At 45.4% G+C, this 26,757-nt stretch overlaps 1 protein-coding gene across 2 annotated transcripts; it reads left to right on the top strand.

The window, feature by feature from the left end:
* Window positions 1–1,371: 1,371 nt before the first annotated feature.
* COMTD1 (catechol-O-methyltransferase domain containing 1) lies at window positions 1,372–26,757 on the top strand. Of its 2 annotated transcripts, XM_053304599.1 has the most exons (7): window positions 1,379–1,655; window positions 7,716–7,852; window positions 10,411–10,516; window positions 13,272–13,390; window positions 17,594–17,648; window positions 23,072–23,205; window positions 24,606–26,757. In XM_053304599.1, exons 1-7 carry the CDS (start codon window positions 1,574–1,576, stop codon window positions 24,756–24,758), a joined length of 786 nt encoding a protein of 261 aa, XP_053160574.1. In that variant the 5' UTR covers window positions 1,379–1,573; the 3' UTR covers window positions 24,759–26,757. The 2 variants fall into 2 exon arrangements, with proteins under 2 accessions (XP_053160575.1, XP_053160574.1); XM_053304600.1 differs by lacking the exons at window positions 23,072–23,205; window positions 24,606–26,757 and adding an exon at window positions 20,779–21,116 and having other exon boundaries at window positions 1,372–1,655.

Here is a 26,757-nt window from a genome sequence, read left to right as displayed (position 1 = left end):
TCTTTGGACATATCAGTTAGAGCAGTTTGTCCATGCAATTGGCTCCTATCATTATACCCCACCAGCCTCATCCAGTTACAGAAAAGTGCCTCACATATGCCTATGGGTATATTTAAAGGGCACACTGTTTTCTAAATTAAAACTGCATAGTTTCATTTTTACACCCCCCAAAAGGTTTCATTTTAGAATGTGTCGGAGTAAGAACTAGCTGCCATTGACCGTGTGCCTCCAGGGCATTTTTCACACAGTGCTTTTATTTATTATTTATTTATTATTTATTAAAACATTTTTATACCGCCCAAAAGTTACGTCTCTGGGTGGTTTACAACAGAGTTCACATCTTCTCCAGAATGGAGGGATTCACATATCGAACAAACTTACCACAAAATTGCTGCGAGTTATTGGGGAGCACTTCACACACGATTCAAGTTTTTCATTGCGTGTTAGAATGTAGCCCAATTTATATCCAGAGTTTTAAAAAATCCACTTTTTACATGAGTTTTTTGGGGGCCACTTCGTACTCACAGTAAAGTCTGGATGTACACTAGTGATGTGTGAAAAATACTCTGACTGGACGGCAGCAAGTCCTGTGCTGCGATTCAGGCAACCTTGCTGTGATTCGAAGCATCTTTTCTGAGCGTGGATAATTCTGCCATATGCCTGTTCCAGGAGCCTCCGATGCAGAGAGGAACAGGCTTGGGGGGGGGGGGGAGGGAAGGGAAACAGAAAGTGCTTGGAACTCAAATATAAGCGCTGAAGAGTGAGTTTCAAGTAGACATTTAAGCAGAAAGAAGCAAGTTGAGATCAAGAAATATTGCATTCCAAAGAGAAGGTGGAAGTGTGGCAAAAGTGGAAAGAGAAAATCTGGGAGTAGATCTAGGGTCCTTACAGACTGCAGTCAAACTGTGATATTAAAGACCCATCTTTTTAGCCTGGCTTTTCTGATATTTAGTTTTAATGTTATTTTTTCTTTTAAACTGTTTTTTTTAAAAAATCGGTATGTATTTTTTGTTTTCATGTAGACCTCCCTGGGCCACTTTGGGAAAGGCGGTATAAAAATTGAATGAATGAAATGAGATGGGGGAGAATCCCATGCCCAGCGCAGCATGATGCTAAGAAGGCAAGGCCAGGGCAATACATTGGGCAGAGTGGTGGCGGCTGGCAGCCTCCCTAACTGTGGTTCTTTAGGGCTTTTTGCATTTCTTCCAGTATGCTGGCTAGCAGCTGTCTCAATCTACACAGTCAGCCCTGTAACCCTCTCCACTTATGTGAACTTCATGCCTGGATCCTCGGTTTTCTGTTACTGAATCGCAACAGCTCGGGGATAAAACAACTGCAACCAACACTGGAGTTTCTTGTCTGCAGATGTTGCTCTCACACCACAATTTCCTTGCAGTTGTCACATGACCGGAATGCTGCCTCGGGCCTTGAATGAAAACACGTGACCCAAGATGAAGCTCCTCAGTGCCGCGGGTGAATCTTTGTGAAAGTTGCCAGAGCGCGCGCCTCTCTTCCTTTCGTGTCCGGAGAGTGATTCACACGCTCTCTCTTTCTGCTCGCGGTATAGTGCAAAATGCCTGCTTTCAATATCTCTAAAGAAGCAGCCATTGGGGCGGCAGCTCTCGGGGTCGTTTTTGCTACTGGATTCTTAGTAGGTAAGAATAAGCGCATGTAATTTCTGCCATTCGGACTTGGAAGCAATGTGGCTGAGGCTTGGCTCGCTCTCGCCAGGAAAACAGGAGACAGGACCAGCCTAAAAACAGGAAAGGGTGGGTTGTATTTGACCCAGTCACAAAGTTTGCTGGTCGCCGGTGTAGTTTCATCACCGGTTGCTTATGCTGAGCGGGGGAAAGGTGGCAGCGTTTGCTGAAGTTAACACACCACCCACACTCTGGTGGATTCTGGAACTCTAATCCAGTGGCCTCAGTGGATATGCAGTTTATTTGTTTTGAAGAGCAGCCGCTGGAAAACTCACTGTTATAGCGAATATTTGGAAACACTGCAGGTCATAGTTGAGAAGATGCAAAGGCAGCCGCCCCTGTTCCTTTAGTTGTAGCAAAGTGAGTGTCCATCTGCCATCAGTAACGGGGGGGCGGGGCGGGGGGAGAACCCAGATATACAAAGAGACCTCTTAAAAAACACCCCTTGAAGGTCAGCGACTGCGCATGAATGCTGCCCATACACTGCCACGGAAGAGTCCTAGTAGGATGAGGGCGAAGTGCAAATGAAAGTCACCTTGAGCTGGTGCGGGGTGGGATGGATAACTGCCAGCGAGCTTCTCCCTCTTTCGCTTCCTGGGGTCAGTCAGACTCTGTGTGTGTGTGGCAACGGGGCTCCTAGCGAGAGGACGAAGAAACGTTTCCCCCTCAAGCTTCAGATAGGGCGGCCTCCCCCCACTCGTCTGACTAGTTTGGGAGGGCAAGCCTGCTAGGCAATCTCTGGGCCAGCCGCTCTGCAGGGCCCTAATCCCACAAGCAGGCCCGCATGTGGGATTTAGGAACATAGGAAACTGCCATATACTGAGTCAGTCCATTGGTCTATCTAGCTCAGTATTGTCTTCACAGACTGGCAGTGGCTTCTCCAAGGTAGCAGGCAGGAATCTCTCTCAGCCTTATCTTGGAGAAGCCAGGGAGGGAACTTGAAACCTTCTGCTCTTCCCAGAGCAGCTTCATCCCCTGAGGGGAATATCTTGCAGTGCTCACCCATCAAGTCTCCCATTCATATGCAACCAGGGCAGACCCTGCTTAGCTATGGGGACAAGTCATGCCTGCTACCACAAGACCAGCTCTCCTCTCCACTTGGGAGAGTGGAATAGCGAAAATATTCCGCTCACTTGGGAGCGGAATAGCGAAAACCCAGAAGCAGAGCTGTGGCATTCCTTAACCGCTGCTCAGCTCAGCTGCCCCTTCAAGGGCAGCTGCAGAACCAGAGGTGCACCTGGGGAATTTTGGAGCCTGGACCTGAAGGCCTTTGGAGTCTGCCCCCTGCAAGTTAAGCATCATCCCCATTCCGTCCCACACACACCCCATGGCGCACACATTACTGTTAACACATGGGTTCTTTAGGGCACAAACAGCCACTGAACTCACAAGAATGTAAGAATATAAAACAAAAACATGAGCAGAAATATTTCAACACCCAACTTAACATATTCCCATCCCACTTGTTTTGGCTTGTGGCTGTAACATTAAAGAACTTGAACCATCCCACATATTTCTTTTCAGCACTCCCTTCTCTGTCTCTAAAGCAGAAGTCAAACTGATCCGTGCCCCGCGCAGTCACACTTGAGCACACGGCATGGGCCAGCAGTGTGGAGACCATGACACTTGGGACAGACCAAAGAGGATTTGGGGGCCCTTCAGGGGGTGTGGTGTAGGGATGTGCACCAAAATGCTTAGGTGCCGTCCCAAGGGCGGTGAGGGCTTCCCTTAAGAGGTGGCAGGCAGGTCCTACCTGCCCATCCTCCAAGCCCCACACTGCCCCACCATGGTGCTGTTCAACCGGAAATACCTCTGTGCAAGTGGCAGCTTGTGCCTCTTTCCCCTTTAAAACACCACACCGCAGCGATGGGACGGCATCAGCAAGTAAATGGTATCGGTGCATGTGTCAGCACCATTTGCGGGACCAGCAACAGCATGCTGACCTTGGAGATGGCGCTGGCACATGTGTCAACATGCGAGGGATGCTGGGGGAAGCATCCCATCGCTGTGGCTTAGCAGGGGCGTAACTACCATTAGGCAAGGGGAGGCGGCTGCCTGGGGGCCCCCACGCCTCGAGGGGGCCCCCAAAGGCAAGTCAAATGTGAAGTGAGTGTGTGTGTATCAGCGAGGGGCCCATTTTAAAATTTTGTCTCTGGGCCCACTCCAGCCTCGTTACGCCCCTGTGGCTTAGCATTTTAAAGGGGAAAGCGGCACAACTTGCTGCGTGCACAGGGGTATTTCTGGTTGAACAGCACCACAGCAGGGCATAGGACCTGCCCGCCTCCTCTTAAGGGAACCCTTTGCTCCGTGCCAAAGGGTTTTGGCACCTCTCTGAAACGCTCTGGGCTCATCCCTAGTGTGGTGGCCCTGGATTTCCACCCTGAAGTTCAGGGGTAAGAGCACCTCTGTGCAGACCTTGTGAAAGGATGGGGGGCAGGATTTATTATACATCATAGAAGAGTTGGGGTTCAATGTGCATCTTTTTCTCTCTTTCCCCCTCCCCCAGCCATCATCAGAGTAATGCTAGAGGCTTTTCTAGATAGTAGGTATCAAAATATGGATGCAGTTGTGGATGAATGATCAAAAGAATAAAGGTGATACTACTGGATAAGAAGTATATCATAACTGATGATGGTTTTGAAAGATGCTCACTTTTTGGTTAGCATGTTCTTAGTTTAATATGGTTTTCCCTCATTCCATGTCCCCCACTTTTACATGTGATGCTTCAAACCATCCTGCCAACTTGGTATTTTAAGTGGTTTGATGGTTTGAAGCTTTAGATTACAGCTGGTCTGAAGTTGTATCCCATCCAAGTTTGTGGGTTTTGCATGGAATTTCTTCTTGCACTGAAAAAGAAGGAGAAATTGTGTACGGTAGGTACAGGTCGTACTTACTAAACACATCTGAGACATAGAATTTTCATTTGGTATTTGTAGTAGTAGAAGCATTTAACTGCAAGCATGTCCCTTGTTCTTGTAGGAAAGATTTATTTATCCATAGGTACTCAAACCTGTGTAGATCGTTTATTTATTTATTTTATTAAATTTCTATACTGCCCTTCCAAAAATGGCTCAGGGTGGTTTACACAGAGAATGAATAAATAAATAAGGTGGATCCCTGTCCCCATGTCCCCAAAGGGCTCACAATCTAAAAAGGAACATAAGATAGACAACAGCAACAGTCAATGGAGGTACTGTGCTGGGGGTGGATAGGGCCAGTTACTCTCCCCCTGCTAAATAAAAGAGAATCGCCCTGGTAAAAGGTGCCTCTTTGCCAAGTTGGCAAGGGTTAATTGTAATAATTGTAAATTATTTCAAATGTCAGAAGTCCCTTGTTATGCAATCTCTGTATTTCCTGTGTATATCTCCTAAAGCCCCAAATGTTTTTTTTTCAAAGTCCTAGTCCTTAAGAGCTAGCAGTGCCTCTAATAATGAAAACTTTCTTTCTGAATGCCTAAGTCAGTGCATGGTTCCAATAGTTTATCAGGAACGTAGGAAGCTGCCATATACTGAGTCAGACCATTGGTCCATCTAGCTCAGTACACAGACTGGCAGCGGCTTCTCCAAGGTTGCAGGCAGGAATCTCTCTCAGCCCTATCTTGGAGATGCCGGGGGGGGGGGGGGGACTTGGTACCTTTTGCTCTTACCAGAGCGGCTCCATCCCCTGAGGGGAATATCTTATAGTGCTCACACATCAAGTCTCCCATTCATATGGAACCAGGGCAGATGCTGCTTAGCTAAGGGGACAAGTCATGCTTGCTACCACAAGACCAGCTCTCCTCATCATAGTACTTTAAAGCAGGGTTGGGCATCAGGTAGCTCTGGAAATACTGGTGACACCCAAGCCTATCTGAAGTAGCTAACTGAGCTATTCCCTGATATTCCCTGCTAACTGAGCAAAGAGGCACCTTTTAAAAGTGGTGATTTTCTTTACTGAGCAGGAGGAGAGCAACTGGCCCTATCCAACCCCAGCACAGCATCCCTCCAGTGGCTGTTGCTGGTGTTTATCTTATGCTCCCTTTTAGATTGTGAGCCCTTTGGGGACAGGGATCCATCTTGATTTATTTTTATTTCTCTATGCAAACCACTTTGGAAACTTTTGTTGAAAAGTGGTATATAAATATTCATAGTAGTAACGGCTCTTCAGACATTGGGGCTTCCTCCCTTCCCTTGCAGCCATCACTGCAAACTTGTATGGAGGTATGGCCCTACCATTTTTAATCTCTCTGAGTGCTCAGTTCGGATGGACATTACAAACACATGAGCAGGATGCTGTTGCACCGAAGTAACATTCACCCTGTCATCACTGAAGGAGGACAAAAATGGAGTGTGTGTAGAGGGGTGACTCAGAGTAATGCCCCGCTCACACAATTAAAGGATGTCCACATAGCTCATTGGGACATTCTCTAATGATATAGCAGGGGCGTAACTATAATAGGGCAAGGGGAGACAGTTGTCTGGGGGCCCACTGCCTTGGGGCCCCCCAGAAGCAAGTCACATGACTGACTCCCCCAGCCATGCACCCGCCCGGGCTTCCTTCAGTTGTATTCATCCTCCGAAACTGATGTGAGTGTTAAGACCTGGAGCTACCAGAACAGCATGTCTTTCTCTAGTACCATTAAAGACTTGCTCTCTCTCTCTCTCTCTCTCTCTCTCTCTCTCTCTCTCTCTCTCTCTCTCTCTCTATATATATATATATATAACATTTACTTCGGGGGGGGGATTTCAAAATCTTGTCTCTGGGCCCACTCTAAACTTGCTACGCCCCTGTGATATAGGATGCTGTGTACTGAATAAAGCCTTCCCTTTTTCTTTCCACTGTTTTCTTACTCCCCCTCCTTTCCTATATTGTGTCTCTACTATTCTCTCTTATAGCTTAGCTCCACCCACCACAAAAGAGCCCTATTACCCAGCCTGTGTCTTTGCACATGTGACTTTAGCCTGCTTAGAAACAAACTGAAAGCTCAGAAATTTAAAAAAGCAAGAGCTTATAGTTGTTGTGCATTGCTGGACAGACTAGAGCCGTTTTCATGACACTATAAAGAATGCTCACATTTGGTAGGCAACTCAGTGTGTGTGTGTGTGTGTGTGTGTGTGTGTGTGTGTTGTGATAGTCATTAATTCATTTTTAGGAAACTGTTGGTATATAGCATGTTTGTGATGAGATTTAATTTAACCATGCTACTTTTAAATGAGAATTTAAAATCCAATTTAAACAATCTGATTTAAATTAAAAATCCATTTAAAAATGAATCTTTAACCACCCTGCTTAAATCTGTCCATTCCTGCTTTAAAGTACGAATTTTCTCATCTGAGCATGACGGGTATCTGGTAAGGAGCTAACTTCCTATAGGCCCATAGCTCCTGGTGTAGACAATTTACCTTTGGTTATCATGTAGCCTTTGTGCCTATTTTTAGCTTACTTTCCAGTATTCTTATGGGATCACCCAGCATTCCGTGCATATGTTCGTGTTTGTGTCCACCCCCCATAAACTTCACAACTCCTGGACCAAATCAGATACAGTTGTAGGGACAACCCAATGGCATAGTTTGTGGTGATGTCATCCACCCTGATTCAAGATGGCAGATGCATAAACTTTTGAGGCGCAAATGGGCTAACTTGTGAACCACCTAACCAATTTGAACCAAATTTTCTACAGCTATAGGGATGTCCCAATGGTGTAGTTTGTGGTGATGTCATCCACTCCATTCCAAGATGGCAAACACATGAAAGTTTGAGGTGCAAGAGGTTTAAATTGTGGACCATTTAACCAATTTGGACCAAATGTAGTCCAGTTGCAGGGATAGTGAAAGGGAAGTAGGCAGATTAGTTTTTACTAGAACAACTTGTTAGATAGTGAGTCCCTATAGGCAAGGTCCTGTCCTTTTCCTGTCCTCTGTCATAGGACACTGTGTACATGGATGGTGCTTTATAAATGTTGCATGTGTGTGTGTTTAGACTTGAGATGAAAAAGTTCTTATGTGTCTGGCTTTTGCTTTTGTTTTTTTTTTTAAGGCAGAAGATACCATTCAGCATTTCTTATTGGAACTCCTAAAAGTTTATCTCACATCGTAGGAAAAAACAGCCCATTACTACAGTATGTCCTGGATCACTCCTTACGGGAGCACCCTTCTCTAAAGAAGCTGAGACTGGTTAGTGTGTGTTTGGACTGGGTCTGTTTTCTGGCTCAAGCTGATCTTATGAATGCCCTGTTGCAGGCCATTTTGGAATCCACTGCTATCCCAAACCAGATTGCCTCTTCTCTGTTTATTGGGCCTCTACACGCTGGATGATAAGAGTAGCTGTTCTAGAATATTATGAAAGTTTATTAATATTGTATATCTTCTCATCTTTTACAATTGCTTAAGATGACTTGGAACAAATACTGTGCTTGGTATTGACTTGATTAAAGATCTATATCTCTTTTAGAACATATCCATGAGAGAGAGAACCAGCCCTTCTCTGGTTATCAGGTAGAACTTGCTGCCTCTTATGGATGAGGCCTTTCATGTTCCAATTTTCACTCTTAAGTTTAAATGAAGTTTTTTTGGAATCGGTGCTAAGCAACTATTTACCCTGTCTTCCAGTAGTGTATCTGTGGTCTCTTAATTATAATTCCATTAAAGGTGTGGGGGGGGACCTTGTTTTATAGGAATAGTTATGGATGTAGCAACTCCAACTGAGCGCTAAAAAGTGAGGAAATTTGGCACATGATGTGTGATGTTCACACCATGAGACCTGATATCCAGAGATTGAACTGGCCTACAGTATAAAATCATCCCCACAGAAACACAATTTGGCTGAGTCCACTATACCCCAATCCATAGGCAGGGCCCAGAAAATCCACTAGTCCACTTGTCACAGACAATGAAAAATGATGCCTGATAAGCGAAAAAAATCCTGACGAGTAATGTACCGACATAGCTCGACAAGTAAAAAAAGTTTTGTCTGGCTAGTGAACAGAGCCAACATATCTTGACCCCTGTTCATAGGTCAGCTGCTTCTGCTGACAGCCTTGCAGTCACCTGCTACAGGAGCTCTGTGTAAAATGACCCCAAGTCTGTTTATGCCTTGTACTGTACCCTGACTCAGCCTGACCTGTCCTGAAAAGGAGTTAATGCCTAGGAGGTTCATGTAGGGTTGATTCTTCTCAGTCCAGAACAGTGTCTACTATTTTTAATAAGTCTGGTTGGTTGGTTGTTTTTTGTTGTTGTTGAATTTATATTCCACCTAGTATTAAAAAATCTCTAGGTGGTGTACAGAATTAAAAACATAAAACTTAACACATTTAGAATTCATAAAAAGATAAACTCATAATAGATAAAAACATATTAATAACACACTAACATTTTAAAAAATGACTGTATCCACAGAATACAGAACCAGTGTTAGCCTAAAACCCAGGAAACACATGTTAAGAGCCCTGCTTGATTGCTAACTCCCTTGGAGAACTGGTACAAATTGTGCCTTTGGTTCTCTCCCAGATGGGAGAGTGGAGGTGGGCAAGCATATCTCAAATGAGAAGATGTTGAGCAAGGAATATGAAGCTATCCCTTTGTTCATTCCACACTACCATTATCTCTGAGGCTGCTTAGTTCTGAGCAGTGTTCAGATTATGAGAGGGAAGTGGCAGGGGGCTTAATGCAATCTGCAGGCCTCGCCTATCTATCTTAGTCAAATCAACTCCCCATCCCATAGCTTTTTGAAAATAGTAGCCAAGGAGACCATCACAAAAGATGGTAGGGGACCAGGACCTCTCTGTCATTAGTAAATTGAACACAAGGTGCACTTCCCATGGAGGTGGTGTTGAGGCTGGACCACTTCAGACTGCAGGTGAAGGCTTACATACGTAGCTGGTTCCTGTGCCAGTTCCTGACTTCCACGCAAGATTCTCTGCCCAACTTGTCACTGACAATTGAAGTTGGATGGTGAATCTCAGGCAGAAGTTGGGAACTGGTCCAACGCCTGGAGGTGGGTGGCTTCAGATGACATGCCTTCCTGGTGTATGCACACTCCCCAGGACATCTGACTAACATCTTACTTTGGGGCAGTAGTGTGAACCAGGCCTGTATATAACAGGGTCCCACTATCTTAAACGACACATGTATAGCTTTTTTTGAGAAGCAGTTGAATTGCGTATACATTCTAGGCTGTAGAATTAGTGAATTACTGTTGAGAAGAGGGTGGAGATTCTTGTTTCAGACCATAGCTTCGTCTGTCTGCCTTCTGTAATGGTTCAAGTAACCCCTCCCTCCCCCACATCACAAACTGCCAGATATTCATGTGGTATTGTCATCCACTGAAGAGTGCTGGGCCTTTATTTCAATCCCTGTCGTATTTGCCAATAAAACTTGTTTGTTATAGAAGGTGGCATACACATTTAAGTTCATCTGAAGGCAGTTTTACAGCATATCTCCATTGAAAACCACAAAATCAATTAAAAGATTAACACACAACTAATAAAGCCACAGAATCGGTACCACTTTACAATTAGTCTGTGAGAAAAGTTGACACTACAGTTTCTCAAATAGGGAAATGAGAGTGAATGATACAAACATTGACCTTGGGCAGATTACAAGATCCATGGATAGGGATGGCCTGCAAGAGCCAGAGCACAGATTGTTATCCAAGCATTCATCTGCAGGACTGCAATAACGCTCAGCACAGAGTAACTGGCCAATAAGTCAAGCACATATGCTTTATTTTCTAGCTCACATTAAGCCATCCTCAGAATGTGATGATGGTGTGTTGTGAACAGGCTCAGTTAATGGCAAATCTGACAAAGCTTCTCAAAGCAAAGAAAGTACTTGAAATAGGTAAGTACTGAAATTGGTAAGTGACTCTGTGCAGGCATAGGCTCTGTGAATGTCTGTGGGCTCAACCCAGTAAGCAGGTCTAGAATCTGTGGGTCACGTGGCAGCATTTGGGGAGTAGAAAGGAGCTTCTGTCCAGTGTAGAAGCTCTGTTCAGTTCCACTTCCAATCAATTTTCAGCCTCCAGTCCTTTGCACCACTTCCATGTTACTTAGCTGCACAATATTCTACAAGTCCAAATCCTACTTCTCATATTGCAGGCTGGGATAGAGGACAAATACCCCATATTCCACAAAAACAAATCTAAAACAATGAGGTAAATTGATGTGCCACCTTTTATTAGCACAGCTGTCTGTAGGGCACCGTTCTGTGTGTGTTGTTCCCAAAGATACCTTGGCACCATATGAGTGCCTAGCTACACACAAGACTGAACTGGCCAGAGTCGGGAGTTGAATGCAAAGCTATCATCTGGCATTAAGCAGGCGGTGACCTTAGGCCTAGGACTCTGAGAAACAGGCTTTTCAAGATGTGGCTTCTGAATCTCATTGCTGCCTTTGTTGAGACGGCTTGGGCTCCGTTCCCGGGACTGCTGAGATGCTGCAGTGCCTGCAAATGTATGTTGGTGGCAATTAGATTATGAAGTCACAAGGGCAAATGCTATAAATAAGCAAGCACCAAATAATTGTGTTTCAGGGCTTAAACTCACCGGTGACTGTACCAGTCTGAGCTGCTTACAGGAAAGGGAAACTGGTAAATTGTGTATGTTATTGCTTGTAAGCTTCCCTGAGTCCTATGGGAGTAGGGCAACATATAAATCTAAATAAATAAATAAATAAATAAAATAAAGTGTGCCCTCAAGTCAATTTTGACTCCTGAAGCCCACAGAGCCCTGTGGTTTTCTTTGGTAGAATCCAGGAGGGGTTTACCATTGCCGCCTCCTGCACAGTATGAGATGATGCCTTTAAGCATCTTCCTATATCGCTGCTGCTTGATATAGATGTTTCCCATAGTTTGGGAAACATACCAGCAGGGATTTGAACTGGCAAACTTCTTCTTGTTAGTCAAGCATTTCCCCGCTGTGCCACTTAAAGTGGTGTACAGGAAAGGTATGATGGGGTTAAATGAGAAAGAAATTGGAGGGCTCTGTGTAGGGAAAAAGAATTGTATGCCAACTATGGCTTTCATGATAAAGGTTGATCCTCTCTACTACCACAACCACCACCACCTCCTCCTCCTCCTTCTGTGTTTCATATCGAGAGACGCCAATTTGTGGGTTTCTCAGAAGTCTTGCATGTTCTGGCCAGTTCTTGAAATCCTGCTTCCCACTTCTCAGAAAGTCTGCTTATGGTGGTCCGCTTGCATAAGGCTGCAGAAGCAAGGCCCCACCACCAGCCAGAGGATTGAGTGGTGCTGGGCCAGGGTGGGGGGTATCTACATATGATATGCACACACCTTCTCCCAGCAAAGAGAAGATCAACCGATTTAAAACTTACTTCATCACTCTGGCCTTCTCAAAATATTACATGGAATTGTTTGAACCTACAACTTCTCAGACCCAGAGTGGAACATTTATCTCTTGAAATTTAGTAGGGACTGCTCCAACTGATGCTTTGAAGAAAATGGAGGTAAATGTTCCATCAAAATATACATGCAGGGAGAAAAGTGGGATGTTGCATGGGAGCTGCCTCTCTGGGCCAGTGCAGATGTAATTCTGGCTCTGTCTTAACTGCAGTTAAGCAATTGGGAGCTAGCCTTGAGAATTCATGCTCCTTTATTCATGCTTGAGGCTGGCTCCTAATCACTTAGCTGCGTTAAATGGAAACCAAAATTGTGTCTGAACCCCATGGAACCATGATTTGTAAGCGCTGGTTTAAAGTAGTATTAGACTGAGCTAAGGAGAATCCCTAGTATTGGCTGCTGTTAAAGTAAACACCCACATTTCCCTTTACTGTGGTTTCGACAGTGAGGCCATTCTCATAACCAAAAATTGAAGTTATTCACACGACCAGGAGAAATTGGGCTAAGGGAGCCTAGCCTGATTTCTCCTGGTCGACTGCTGCCATGGGAGCCACACAGCTCCCGAGAGCAAACCACCTCAAGTACCCCTCGCCTTAAACAAGGTTAGCCGAGCTAGCACTCCACTAACCCCATTTGCTTGCTCGTGTGCTGCCGCGCCATGGCAACACACAAGGAGACCCTTGCTGGGTGGCTGCAAGCAGGTTGGTCTCTCCAAGGTTGCCCTGCGCACTTGTGCGGGGCATCCTGGGACTCCCAGGGGCCACGTGGCCCCCGATTCCTGCCAGCTCCGTGACAGACCCGCCCTTATGGGTGGCCAATCCGGCCACCCTGCTATGAGTGGCTGCTTGTCTGTGGAGAAAGCAGGCTAAGCCCGCTCTCCCCGCAAGCCCAACAGAAGCTCTTCTCATGGATCGTGAGAAGAGCTTCATTGTGTTCTACCCAGGTCTGGGAGCTGTGTGTACTCACAATTTTCAGTTGTGTGGAAGCAAGATAAGAGGAAAACCTGGATTTCCTCCTACCTTCCACACAATCACTTCTACCCAGATTTCCCTCCTACTTTGTTTCCCCACAACTGAAAATTGGGAGCACACACAGCTCCCAAACCTAAGTAGAACACCAGGTAGAAATCAGATGTTGATCTATCATGAAGCGTTTGGACTCTCCTCTGTAACTGAGTAAACAAAATGTTCTGTATCATGGAACCAAATGTAACAGTTTCTTGTGACTTGCTGTATTGCAGGTGTTTATACCGGGTACAATTCCTTAAGCATGGCTCTAGCCTTACCAGCGGATGGCAAAGTCATTGCCTGTGATATAAATGAAGACTTTATCAATATTGGAAAGCCAGTGTGGAAAGAGGTAAATGTTGGCACCTTCCAAAACTAGGAGACCTGGGGCCAAGTCCCACATGATGCAGGCGACCTGTAATTGGATCTCTGACATAATTTGTCTTTGTTCCTACTTTGGAGCAAGTGCAAGGAGCTCTAAATTTGATTAAAGCAACAATGACAACTAACAGAAGGGATGTGCACAGAACCGGCAGGGGCCAGTTCGAAGGCAGGGGGAATAACTTTCAGGGCGGGGGAGGGTGCACTTACCCACCCCTCCGGCTGTGTTTCCCCCACCAGCACTCTGTAAAACTGGTCCAGTAGGGCAGTAGTGGCCCTGTCCTCTCCTTGGACGTGCACACGCATGAGATACTCCCAATCCGAGGAGAGGGCAGGGAGGTACACTGCCCCCTCCCCCCACCGGACTGGCTTTACAGAGAGTGCCACTGGAGATAATGTAGCAGGGGGGAGGTGTACCCTCCCACGCCCTTAAAGTTATCCCCCTGCCGGCCTTTGAACCAGCCAAACCGCCGGGTGTTCAAAACTGTTCAGAGGCCTGTAAAAGGGCCTCCAAACAGGTTCGAGCACATCCCTAGCTAACAGCCATTTTCCTTTATACTGTTTTCCTAATCTAAACTGCCCACTGAAGTAGTTATTAACTCTGGCTGTAGGTGAGCAAAGGGGAAATACAGAAGAGTGGATTGATCCTTGTTCAAGTAGCTTCTTGGGAGATGAGGTTTAGCTCCTCCCAAGCAATGTCAGTTATCATTAGAACTGATGGTGTCACAATTGGCATAGTATCCAGGTTTCCCATGTTGTGAAAAATATTTATTGTTCAACTGTGAGATTCAGAAGGTCTACATTTATAATTTTACAGGGTTGATTTTTTAAAAATCAATTTTTTTAAATTTAAATTGGATTTTAAATAATTTAAATCAGATTTTGATTAAAAAAAAAAAGAACCTAGGTCAGATTTATTCATTCATTCATTCATTACATTTATATACCGCTCCATTCAAACAGCTCTGGGCAGTACACAGTAGCAAAAATAAAACCCGCGATTCAGTCCTTTAAAAACAATCATTATAAAACAATTCTAAAACAGCTTTAAAACCCTGGAAGGCCAGGCCAAACAGATAGGTTTCAAGCGCTCTCCTGAAGGCCAACAATGAACTCACGTTATGGATTTCTGCCGGGAGTACATTCCACAGCCCAGGAGCAGCTACAGAGAAGGCCCTCCTCTGAGTTGCCACCAGACGTACCGGTGGTAACTGGAGACGGACCTCCTCAGATGACCTTAACGTGTGGTGGAGATAATGCAGAAGAAGTCACTCTCTAAGGTAACCCGGACCCAAGCCATTCAGGGCTTTAAAGGTAATAACCAGCACTTTGTATTTTGCCTGGAAACATATCGGCAGCCAGTGCAACTGTTTTAAAAAAGGCACAATATGGTGTCTCTGGTTTACCCCAGAGTCCAGTCTGGCTGCCGAACTTTGAACTAACTGAAGTTTCTGACCTACGTACGGAGGCAGCCCCACGTAGAGTGCATTGCAATAGTCAAACCTGGAGGTTAGCAACTGCTGATATGTGCCACTGTTTTGAGGTTGTCCTCTTCAGGAAATGGACGCAGCTGTCAAAACAGCCAAAGCTGGTAGAAAGCACTCCTGGCTATAGCCTCCACCTGAGATACCAGGGTTAGGCCTGGGTCCAAGAGTCCAAGCTGCGTAACTGCTCCTTCTCAGGGAATGTAACTCAGTCCAGCACAGGAAGATCTAACTCATCCCTCAAATTCTGAAGCCCTATAATGAGCAATTCCATCTTGCTTGGACTCAGTTTCAGTTTCTTATCCCTCATCTAGCCTATTACTGCCTGTAGGCAATGAATGAATTTAGGGAGTGAAAGGCATTTCCTGATGATGAAGATGGCAAAGAGAAATAGATTTCAGTGTCATCAGCATACTGATAACACCCTGCACCAAATCTCTTGTTGATTTCCCCAGCATTTTCATGTAGATATTAAGAAGCATTGGTGACAGAATGGAGCCCTGAGGGACTCCATATAACAGCTCCTGTTTTGAGGAGCAGCTGTTACCAAGCATCACCATCTGGAAGCTGTTACCAAGCATCACCATCTGGAATCTACCCGAGAGATAGGAGCAGAACCACTGCAAAGCAGTGCCCCCTATCCCCAGTTCCCCCAGGCGATCCAGAAGGATACCAAGGTCAATGGTATTGAATGCTGCCGAGAGATCCAGAAGAACCAGCAGAGTAGCACGCCCTCTGTCGATTCCCCGGTAAAGGTCATCCATCAGGCCAACCAAGGCCCTCTCAACCCCATAACAAGCTCTAAAGCCAGTTTGAAATTAGTCTAGATTATCATTTTCCTCCAAAACCACCTGGAGCTGGTCGGCCACCACCCTCTCAATCACCTTGCCCAGCCGTGGGGGATTGGAGACTGGCTTATAACTCTCCGTCACTAAGAGATCTAGGGAAAGCTTCTTAAGGAGTGGTCTAACCATTGCCTCTTTCAAACAAGGAAGCATCCTACCCTTCCTCAGTGATGCATTAATGATATTAACTAGGCCACCTCCAACAATCTCCCTGCTAGATAGAAGCAGCCAAGTCAAGTGAGGATCCAGAGAACAAGTGGTAGGCCACCCCACCCCAAGTAGCTTGTCCACATCCTCGGGAATCACATTAATTATGAATATTAATCATAACTTCTAACTGTATTCTATGAACATGTTAACAGTATATGGAAATGAGGGATAACAGACCTGATCAGTCCTATTCCGCAGGTGGTGTACCTGCAGCGCGTCTGTGTACACGACTCTCTCGCAAGCAAGCAAGCCCTTGCCCCTGAAGAGACAAAGGAGGTCAATAAACAGAGGATGAAGGGAATAGATCTGAGCAAGGAGGAAGAGTCCAGATATGAATGCAAGGGATAGGGGAGACATGTAGAAGGTGAAAACAAAAGTGAACGGAACATGTTCATGTAATTCTGAGGAAGCCTTTTCTGAGTGTATCCCCCATTGTAGAAGGGAAATGCCTGTCATGTCCATTTCTAAGCTTTCATTGCACTCTATTTTGTATCTATGCCATGAAAATTCTCTCCCTACCCACAAAAGTGTAGCCAATGTCATGATGGTTGCCCCATGGAATATGGCTGTGTACTCTGGGTGCCTATAGAGTCTTCCCTCAGTCATGAATGACTAGCAATGTAATTTTCCTGCACTATTATTCGTTTTATAATTATTTAATTTGAAGGCTTAACTGTAGCACTGGAAGACACAAGCACTTTCATAGACTTTGTTTAAAAAGTAATGGCAAACATAAGCATGGTTATGCTTTCTCTGTGGAGCAAGGAAGTGATTTCAGAAGTCTGAAATCTTTTGGCAGTCTTCCTAAAATTGCACAAGATGACTGTGGGAGCAGCTGCATTGTAGCCTTCTGCTGTGTGTTCAGGTCAAACTACACATGACATTAAGTATGTCTTTGTAGTTCCAACTTCTGGTTAAAAACACCAGCATGCCTGGGGTGTGTGTGTGTGTCCTTGCAGTGGTTCTGATTAAGATTGCTCCCACCACCATGGCTGCTATTTGCCCCAAGAAGGAAGCTGCCGTTGGTGCAATTGGCAGCTTTTTTCCTGGGTCCTATAGTAATCATGGGTTGCAGGAGGTGATTTCAGATCAGAACTGCAAGAGGGAGAAAGGGTGAAAATACACACACACACACACACCACATGCTGCAGTTCTCACCCAGAGCACTGTCCCTCAAAATTTAAGACAAAATTTTTTCTTAAGCACTGCCAAATGTTGACGCTATGACATAGTTTAATGTAGGTTTGTGCCTGGGCCCCTCCACTCCCCACCCCCTTTCCTCTCTTGGGAATCTGATGCTTTCTCAAATCCAGCAATCTAATGTAGGCTTGTGAACAGCCACTTGTGGCAAGGCACTCGGGCAGCAAAAGTTTACTCTCTTAGACCTCAAATGAACAATATTCATATGTGTGGCTAGGTGGGCTAACCAAGCTTTTTGTGAACTAATAACTTCTGTGGCGGTTTTAGTGCTCCAGGAAGTGCATGTGGTGTCTTTGCTATAGTCAGATTCACAGGTCAGATTCACCTTGGCCATTCAGCTGAACGAATGCTGTCCTGATCCCAGCAGTAGCAGAGAGCTTAGGTAATTTTGTCAAGTTCCTCTAATAGAGGAAAATAACATTCCTCTTGTTTCAGGCGGGAGTGGAACATAAAATTGACCTGAGGATAAAACCAGCCATCCAAACACTGGGTAAGTCAATATACATTGGGGGCCGGGTGGGGGGAGAGAACATAAAGGCGAAGACTAACCAGGTGACTGGTAATAGGATTCAAGTAAAAGTTATGAGGAGGTGGATCCACCAGTCTTTTCAACGGCTTCTTCTTAGTGGTAAGCCGGGGGAAGGGGAGGACTGTTTCACAAAACCTTTTTGCCCTCTGTTATAAAGGGCCCTCCATTTCAGTGATCTTCTGGGCTGCGTATGGATGTGGTGAAAAAGTTCACTCCCTTGAAAGTGGCAACTGCCACTCTGAAGGAGGCAATCCCAGGTCTGAGCTGTAGGTTTTGCTGTCTCTCAGCAAATGACTTGCCAAGAGAGTGGGAGGGGCTGTGCTGTGTATTGTTCAATACAAAAAAGTATGGGTGCAATTCAGTTACAGTGATTAATCAAATCTGATGAGTAAAATAATTAAAACTTTTCTGTTTTTGAATTTGTATAGGAATAAATGCTACATTTCTAATGGTGGGGCAGGGAACTTGACATTACAACCCTGTAATGTAGGCCACTGTTAATATCTCCACATTGCCAACTGGGGAGGGTTGCAACCACCCCATATTGGTGGAGTAGAGGAAATGCTAATTGATTCTTTTGAAATGGCTTTCCCCTACTCCTTAGGTCAGTGGATTCCCTGCAGCTCCATGAAAGGCAAGCAGTCAAATCCCTACTGTCATCAGACACACAGGAGCAGAGAGAGAGGCTTCCTCTCTTTCCTTCCATCTTTCCCAGTCTGAGGATGCGACAAAGGATCTCAGCGCAGTGCTGTCTGAGATCAGCAAAAATCCTCCCAGTGCACTTCTCAAATCTGATAGAAATGCTTAACTACCCAGGTGCTTTTGGCTGAGCAGGTCCTTCAGATTTTATTTTAGCCCCTGGCAACTCTTCTCTACAGGGTGACTGAGATCTGGAGAGCACAAGACAACTGTTTAAGACACACTCCAGCATTTTGCACCACAATCGTTAGCTGTGCCATTAAACCTTTGCTATCCCTACCCACCAATTTAAGACCAAACCTTGACAGAGGAAGGATAGGTGCTGATCTACTATTCCTTCCCAGCTAAGTTGAGCAGTTGGCTACTCCAATCTTCTTGTATTTAGCTTAATAAGAGTTAAAGTTTGCTGCTTCCATACCAAGCAAAGCAGCTTAAGCTGGATTGATGCAGCAAGACCAGACTTCTTTGTTGCACTCAGGTCCACAGGCCTTTCCTTTCCACAGGCCTTTCCTTTCCTCCTTCATGCACTGAACAAGCAGCTGAGTGTAGGACTACTTGTTGTGTAGGATGCAGAGGTCTTTATTATGCATATCCGACTCCTCCACTGGGAAGCTCCACATGGCTTTCATGGGACCTGCAGACAGACGGAGACTTGCATAGCTCTAACCATGTCACAGCTGTCATGTGCCCTCAGTCCATTCTTAAGTCTTCCCTCCAGACAGTGTGAGTAGAGCATCCATGCAATTTCCCAAGAGCTCAGAAAGTACAATGCATCTGGGGAAACGTGATTTTTCTTTTTTTCTTTCTCTCTTCTTCTCCCCATCCCCCATATTGTAGCTTTTGCAATTGATATGTAGAATGTGATTTGTACAAGGAGTGCTATGGCATTAAGAGCCATGCTGGTCATATGCTAACTGAGCAAAGATACACTTTTTAAAAAGTGGTGATTCTCTTATATTTAGCCGGGGCAGAGCAACTGGCCCTATCCATCTCCAACACAGCATCCCTCCAGTGGCTGTTGCTATGGGTACAGGGGACCATCTTCTATCTATATTATTAATTCTCTTGGCCGCCCACTGTGGGGATGCATGTCATCAATGAGCCCCTGGTGGCGCAGTGGTAAAACTGCCGCCCTGTAACCAGAAGGTTACAAGTTCGATCCTGACCAGGGGCTCAGGGTTGACTCAGCCTTCCATCCTTCCGAGGTCGGTAAAATGAGTACCCAGAATGTTGGGGGCAATATGCTAAATCATTGTAAACTGCTTAGAGAGCTCCGGCTATAAAGCGGCATATAAATGTAAGTGCTAAGTGCTATCATGGCAGAACTCTCAAAAGGTCACGCAAGAGTTCCGACCACAGTAATGGCAGCAGCCCGGGGAGGCGGCTAGGCCGCCAGGAGCAGCCTGGCAATGGCCACAGTGGGGAGGTGGCGGCGGAGGAAATGGAGGAGGTGGCGGCGGCGGCCTGGCCTGGATAGCCAGGAGGAGGAGCAGGCGGCAGGTGGCAGTAGAACCGCGCCACCGAGAGCAGCCCGGCTAGGTGGGAGGCAGAGCCGTGCCCAGCCAGGAAGGAAAGCACTGCCAGCGGCCGGGTACGAAAGAGAGCAGCCCGGCAATGGGCACGGTGGGGCGGTGGCAGCGCGAGAAATGGAGGTGGTGGTGCGGCCAGTGGCCGGGGACAGAAAGCTGAGAGGACTGGGGCAGAAGGTGGGAGGAGGGGGAACCGCCAGCCCCAAAGAGTGCACAGATGCTCTGTGTGGGTTCAGCTAGTATTTATGTATTTTTCTATGTAAATAGCTTTGAGAACTTTGGTTGAAGAGTGGTATACAAATACCCATAATAGTAGCAGCATCCTATTTCCAAAAATCTTCAGAATGTCTCCAGCAGGCTCCCATGTAGGGTATGAAGGCAACGGCCCTTGACCACTCCTCCTCTCTCTCCCACTAACAACTGTTGTTCAGGGGCATGCTGCTTCTAAACCTAGTGGTTCCACTTAGCTAGCGTGCCTGATAGCCACTGAGATGTTCTCATGTCTCTTGCCAATAGGAGGCAAACTTTTAAAAGAAAAGCTGGCCCTGGGTGGGACTAGGAAGCACCTTTCTCTCAGGATCAATTTCTGTTTTCTTTGCCCTCTGCCTCAGCAAGAGAAAGAAGCTGATCTTGTTTCTAGGAAGCCACCTTGCATTGGTACCTTTTCGGTCAGCCTAAAAAAGAAAAGAAAAAAGGCTTCCCTAGCCTAGATTTAAGAACTGCTTGTGTTTGCCTGGAGCCTGAGAACCAGGGAATCACAGGAATGCCACTTGAACGAACAAACAGATGAACTTTATTCCAGTCCCCTGTGGTTTGGGAGTCGTGGGATCAGCCCATGTTTTACTATTGTGTGTTTTCTACAGATATATCCGAAACTCTATCATGTCTCTTCTAAGAAGAAGAAGAAAATTCCAGGGCAGCCCAATACATTTTATATTTGTCTCCTCCTGGCAGATCAGGACTCTGACATTTCATTCAATGTGGCTAAATTCTAGGTAGTTGCTAGCAGAATGCAACACAGAATGCAACATTAGAATTACAACTTCTAATGTAATTCATGTTTGATAGTGCATTAATAAGGTTTATATATTGCTTAGATTATAAGTTAATTATATGATTAAGCTTCTCCTTGTCTGTTTGGTGTTATTTACTTTGTTGGTCACTGACCAAAATAAAGTTGGTTTGTTCATTTATTCAGAAATATCACTGAAGAATGAAGAATTCTAGTAAAAATATTAAGAATTGTTCCCACAATTGCACAGAAATCTGTAAGAAAATATATTAGCATTTCACTTCATTTCAAAATCCATGTATATGTTTGCCGGCTGTGTAAAGCCTATGCATAGTGGGGAGATGGGACTGTGGCTAGCTGCCCGGCCCCCAGGGAGGCCGGGCAGCTAGCCAGATGTCTGCACACCTATGTATAGGATAAGAACAGCCCTGCTGGATCAGGCCCAGGGCCCATCCAGTATAGGGGTGTGCACATAACCGGTTTGCCCTGTTCAGTCTGAGTCTGAACCATACTTGAACTGGACTGGGCATGTTCGGTTTTGTCACCTCAAACAAGGAGCCCAGCTCAGCTTGAATGCAAACCAGTTTGGAGATTCTAGAGGGTTTGGGGTTTTTTTAAATTAACTTACACCGGGTTCAGCAGCAGCCAGGGGGTGCAGCCATGGGAAGATCTCCAGCAGTTCCCCCTCCCCTGCCGAAGGTCTGTTTCAGGCCATTTTGGCCCTTTCTGAGGTGGCAGTGGCCATTTTGGAGGCCCCTGCACATGTGGCCCGGCCATTTGCATGGTCAGGTCGGTCATGACAACAGTAGGTCGTATACACAGCAGCCTCCAAAATGGTCACTGCCACTTCAAAAGGGGCCAAAACGGCCCTTTGGAGACGAAGGGGAACAGCCAGAGACCTCTCCCCCACAGCTGTGGCAGCACACACACACACCCGGTCACTACCAAACCAGGCAGTAAGTTAAAACAAAAACAATTCTAGAAGTCCTGAGCGTGACCTCGAGCTGAACTGAGCCCAGTCCAGCTCAAAGGCGAGTCCTTGAGCCAGACCAGTTTGATGTCCAACAGGCTTAAGGTCAAGCTGGTTCACACATCCCTAATCCAGTCCAGCATTCTGTCATGGTGGCCCACCAGATGCTTCTGAGATGCCCACAGGCAAGAGGTAAGGGCATGCCCTCTCTCTTGCTGTTGTTCCCCTGCAACTGGTATTTGGACACATCTTGCCTCTGAGGCTGGAGGTAGCCTGTAGCCACCAAACTAATAGCCATTGATAGGCCTGTCCTCCATGGATTTGTCTAAGCCCCTTTTAAAGCCATCCAAGCTAGTGGCCATCACCACTTCCCATGTCAGAGGATTCTATAGATTAATTATGTGCTGTGTGGAAAAAGTACTTTTTCTTGTCAGTCCTAAAATTCCCGATCTTCAGTTTCATGAGATGACCCCTGGTTCTAGTGTTGTGAGTGGGGGAGAAAAAAATTCTCTCTGTCCACTCTTTCCACTCCATACATAATTATATATACCTCAATCATATCTCCCCTTAGTCATCTCTTTTCCAAGGTAAAGAGCCCCAGATGCTTTAGCCTTGCCTCATAAGGAAGGTGCTCCAAGCCCTGATCATCTTGGTTGCCCTCTTTTGCACCTATAGGATAAAAGCCTATACATATATGGTTGTATACATGTAGGCCCAGTCGACTCAATAGCTTTATCTGGTCCTGACTGCAGAGATAAGGCTTATGCGTTGAACTCCATGTGCCAGATCTTATTCCAACATGATGTTCAATATGCACATGGAGAGTTGAACAATGGGTTTTTTCACAGGGAGCCTTTGCAAGTGGGGAAAAGCCTCAGAACTTTGCCCTGCATTGTCCAGCTTGCATGGGTGTTTCCAGCAGGCACAAGTGGGCTGTTGCCACCCCACCCCAGACTCAAGTCAGTCAGTATCAGGAAAAGGCACAGCTCTGGCCTGCTCCCAATCAAGCTAGCACTTGGAGAAAGTGCTGACTTGTACAAAGCGCTGATTGGTGAGGATTGGGAGAGGGGCGGAGCTGGACCTTTTCCAGGCACTGGCCATGCCCCCTGTGTCAACATCAGACTACTAGTGGCTAGTAGATGTCATGAACATTTTTCATGTGTGTTTTCTCTAGATGAACTGCTGGCAAATGGTGAAGCTGGAACCTTTGACTTTGCTTTCATAGACGCTGACAAAGAAAGTTACAATGATTACTATGAAAAATGTTTACAGCTCATAAGAAAAGGAGGAGTCATAGCTATTGACAATGTAAGTACTACAAGAACCACGGAGAGTCTTGTGGTACTTTCAGGACTAACCGGTTTGTTGTGGCATGTGCTTTCAAAGGCTAGAGCCTATCTGGTTGGAGAATGCTTCGTACACCTACAGTTGGCAGATACTGGCCACGCTCAGACTTGCAACAAACTCTAGTTGGCAAGAGTGTGCCGCAGCAAGCCTCAAGCCCTGCTTTTCTCTCCTTACATGCAGAGGGGAGGAAAAGTGCTTCCATTTGCAGTTCATAACCATAACAGTGGTTTCCTACAGTTAGAGAAAATGGGGGTGTTGCTTTTCTTTTCTTTTTTTACCAATAGCAAATGGAAGCTTCAAATTTCCTCCCTTCCTGTGTGACTTGGTGGTGGGGGGTGGGCAGGTGCATGCTGAAAAACATTTTATAGCACATTCTCATACCTGAATGCAGACATGCATAGGTACAGTGGGAAACAGTTGTGATTTGTGGGGCTAAATGGCCATGAAATGTCATGGACAGCAGGAAACCCTTCTGGCCCCACTGTATATCTGCCGACTGAGGGTAACATCTCACAGATCTGCTGAAGTGGGCTCTAGTTCACAGAAGCTTATACCACAAATTGGTTCTTCTTTAAACTGCCACAAGACTCTGTTTTTGGGGTCTGCAGGAACATAATGCACCTACCTCTCCAGAGCAAGTACTATATCTATAAAATTGCAATCTTAAAACACACACACACACACACCCCAAAAAGCCTCTAGGAGGTGATGTGGCTTATTAGCTTCAAATCCCTCTGCAAAACCTGCTTGTTAACCTCTTAATCCATCCAAGCCCAAAATTAAGCCTAAGCATGTGGAACTAAACTGAATACATATTACCCCAGTTAGCTTTTCCTCCCCTTCCCCAGTTGCCTCCTCCATTTTGGGTTTGGTTTGTAAGTTCCTTGGAGCAGAGGCCTGCCTCTAATTGTCCTGTAAAGCATCATGCACATGGATGATGATGATGCTTGAGGAGATGCACCGATGATATACTACCCTAGCTCTATGAATATAAAATCTCCCAAGAAGGAAGAGTAAGAGGTAAAGAGAGTAGGGTAGGAAGAAGCCTTCAGAATTCTGATGGGAAGGCAGTGATCTTGTGTAGGTTTTCAAACGGTTGCTCTTTTTCTGTTTAGTCCTAGGGAAAGGCTATAAAGTTCAAACCTGAATTTCAGAGCTGTAGACTCTGCATTTGACAAATATTTCTGGAGAACAGAACACTTGATATCTGATAGCTTGCTGTGCAGATTTCCTCTGGCCACTCCAGACCCCTGATGAATGTAATGTTAAAAAGTGCACTTCTTCGGGTTGTTCTTGTTTTTTAAAATGTGTCTCTTTCTCTCTCTCCCTCCCTGCCCCTCTGCCGCCCTCCACCTTAATAGGTTTTGTGGTCGGGGAGAGTACTGAATCCAAGCAAAAATGACTGGGGGACACAAAACATTCACCAGCTGAATAAAAAGATCTTCCGTGACTCACGAGTGAATATAAGCATGATCCCAATTGGGGATGGAGTGACATTTGCATTTAAGCTATAGTATGAAGAGATGGCTTTGGCACTGGAGAACCCCTGTCAGTGGGGCATAATAAACATGAAATATAAGATGACCTACATTCTGACCTTGTCTCAATAAAACAGCCTAGAATGGAAATCAATCTATAACCAGAGATCTGGCATTCACTGGAGTGACTATTCTATTTCCGTCTTACTGTTAGAGCTAAAGACCAGAAGTGAAGGCGCAGGAACTTTCACTTTAAATTTTTTTTTAAAAAATAGTTCATATTGGTCCATTCTCAGCAAGGCATATCAAGAATAAAATTGAATGGTTATCTCACTTTTTTTTTGGTTCAAGGTGGGGGAAAGAAAGATCAGAAACTACAGACTAGTCAGTCAGACAGAGGAGATGCTATCACAGATTGACTGACTATAATCTGTAAGCATATTGCTAACAGTGTTTACCAAAAAACAACAAAGATTTGTCAAGAAATTTTTTTTGCCAGGCTAATCTTGCCTCTTTTTGATCAGGTTACTAGCTCAGTGAATTGTAGGAGAGCTGTGAACATAACTTACCTTGATTTTCAGCAATGCATTAGACAAAGTTTCAATGAAATTTTGATTAGTAAACTTCAACCAGATAGAAAAATTGATGGCTCCTTATCAAAGTGGAGGGAGGGTTTGGGTGGAGTGCAACAGGGCTCTATCCTGGACCTAGTACTCCTCAGCACTTTTGTTATGAACAGTCTGTAACATAAAATATCAGAACCAGAGGTATCAACTCAGAAGCATGTGAAATATAGGCCTGTGTCTGATTTATTTTATATTAAGAGTTCAATTCAGTGTCTGAACTGGAGGTGAATCTCATGACTGCCTGGTCAATGATTTGTAGAGGCAGGGGAATCTAGCATTGGTTATCTGTGGAAACTCACTGAGACAATGGGTCAGGCTTAATTACCAGTCTCACACTGCTGAAATTAACCTGTGTCCAGTAACAGGATGCTTCTGCCTTAAGTCAAATGTGTTGATTAACTTGCCTCACTCATGCTTACCCTTTTGATGATACTTTGAATATTCTTTTGTTGCAAATACACACTAGATAGAGGTATACAAGAAATAATGTCTCACACAAATAGAACTAACTCCCTCTCACTAATTGCTAACTTTTAACACCTTCTGGGACCAGGCTAGCACATCTGGGATGCAGATTTGCTTCTGGACTTTGTCCCCTCCTCAAGATAACAGCTGATGAGAGTGAGATCTCTCTGGACTGATCAAATATCCTGAGCTAATTTTGGTAATTAAAAGACAATATTCCAAGGATAGCAGGAATAAATGCCTTTTGTGATCCAGAAGACTAAAAAGGGACATCAAAGGATGGAACCACTATAAGAAGGAGTCTCTGGACATGGCAGTTTAGCAGTTCTGTGCCTACGGGCATTCTGCTCACACGCTAGCTGTCTTGTGCCTACAGCAAGATTTGCTCAGGAACTCTGCTCATGAACAGGAACTGTTTGTGACTTCTACTGCGCAGTGAGAAGTCAAGACTTTTCCCCAGCCATGGCACCTTCACTCTCTGCCTCGCTCTGAGCAAACTGTCTGCTTGACCACCAGAAGCCAGACCATCGCTCTGTTGCTGCTCCCAGCTACAGTCTCTCCTCTTCAGCTGAAAGATCCACCATTCTCAAGCCTGGTAAATATGCGGCTCATACAAACCTGGAATTCCCTCATCCCTTCCCCTTCTCCTACACCCTTCACCTTTCCCCCCTACTAATTTCTGACACACACACCCAAAACCATACCAGCCCTGAGCCTTCCTCCCTCCCTCCCCTTTTTTCCGCCTGTATCTAAACTGTACTAGGCTCTAGGAAGATTTAATTGCACGCACATATGTCAGTTAGGCACACTGGGTGGAATATATTGGTACTGGTTAGGATGTTATGTTTAAATACTGTTGCTAATATTAATAGAGTGTTCTGCTTTCTTCTTTGCTAGATTATGTTGTTAGTCTTTATACTCAATAAAGCCCATTTAATCTTTGA

Source organism: Hemicordylus capensis, chromosome 3, assembly GCF_027244095.1.
Source record: "Hemicordylus capensis ecotype Gifberg chromosome 3, rHemCap1.1.pri, whole genome shotgun sequence".
Taxonomy (NCBI): domain Eukaryota; kingdom Metazoa; phylum Chordata; class Lepidosauria; order Squamata; family Cordylidae; genus Hemicordylus; species Hemicordylus capensis.
Note: the sequence above shows the minus strand (reverse complement) of the source record. Positions and strands in the feature narration are given on the sequence as shown.

Excerpts from the sequence above, each read along its gene's own strand:
- COMTD1 (XM_053304599.1), top strand. The coding sequence starts at position 1,574 with ATGCCTGCTTTCAATATCTCTAAAGAAGCAGCCATTGGGGCGGCAGCT. Across the intron at positions 1,656-7,715 it reads TGCTACTGGATTCTTAGTAG|GCAGAAGATACCATTCAGCA; the intron begins GTAAGAATAAGC and ends TTTTTTTTTAAG. Across the intron at positions 23,206-24,605 it reads GAGTCATAGCTATTGACAAT|GTTTTGTGGTCGGGGAGAGT; the intron begins GTAAGTACTACA and ends CCACCTTAATAG.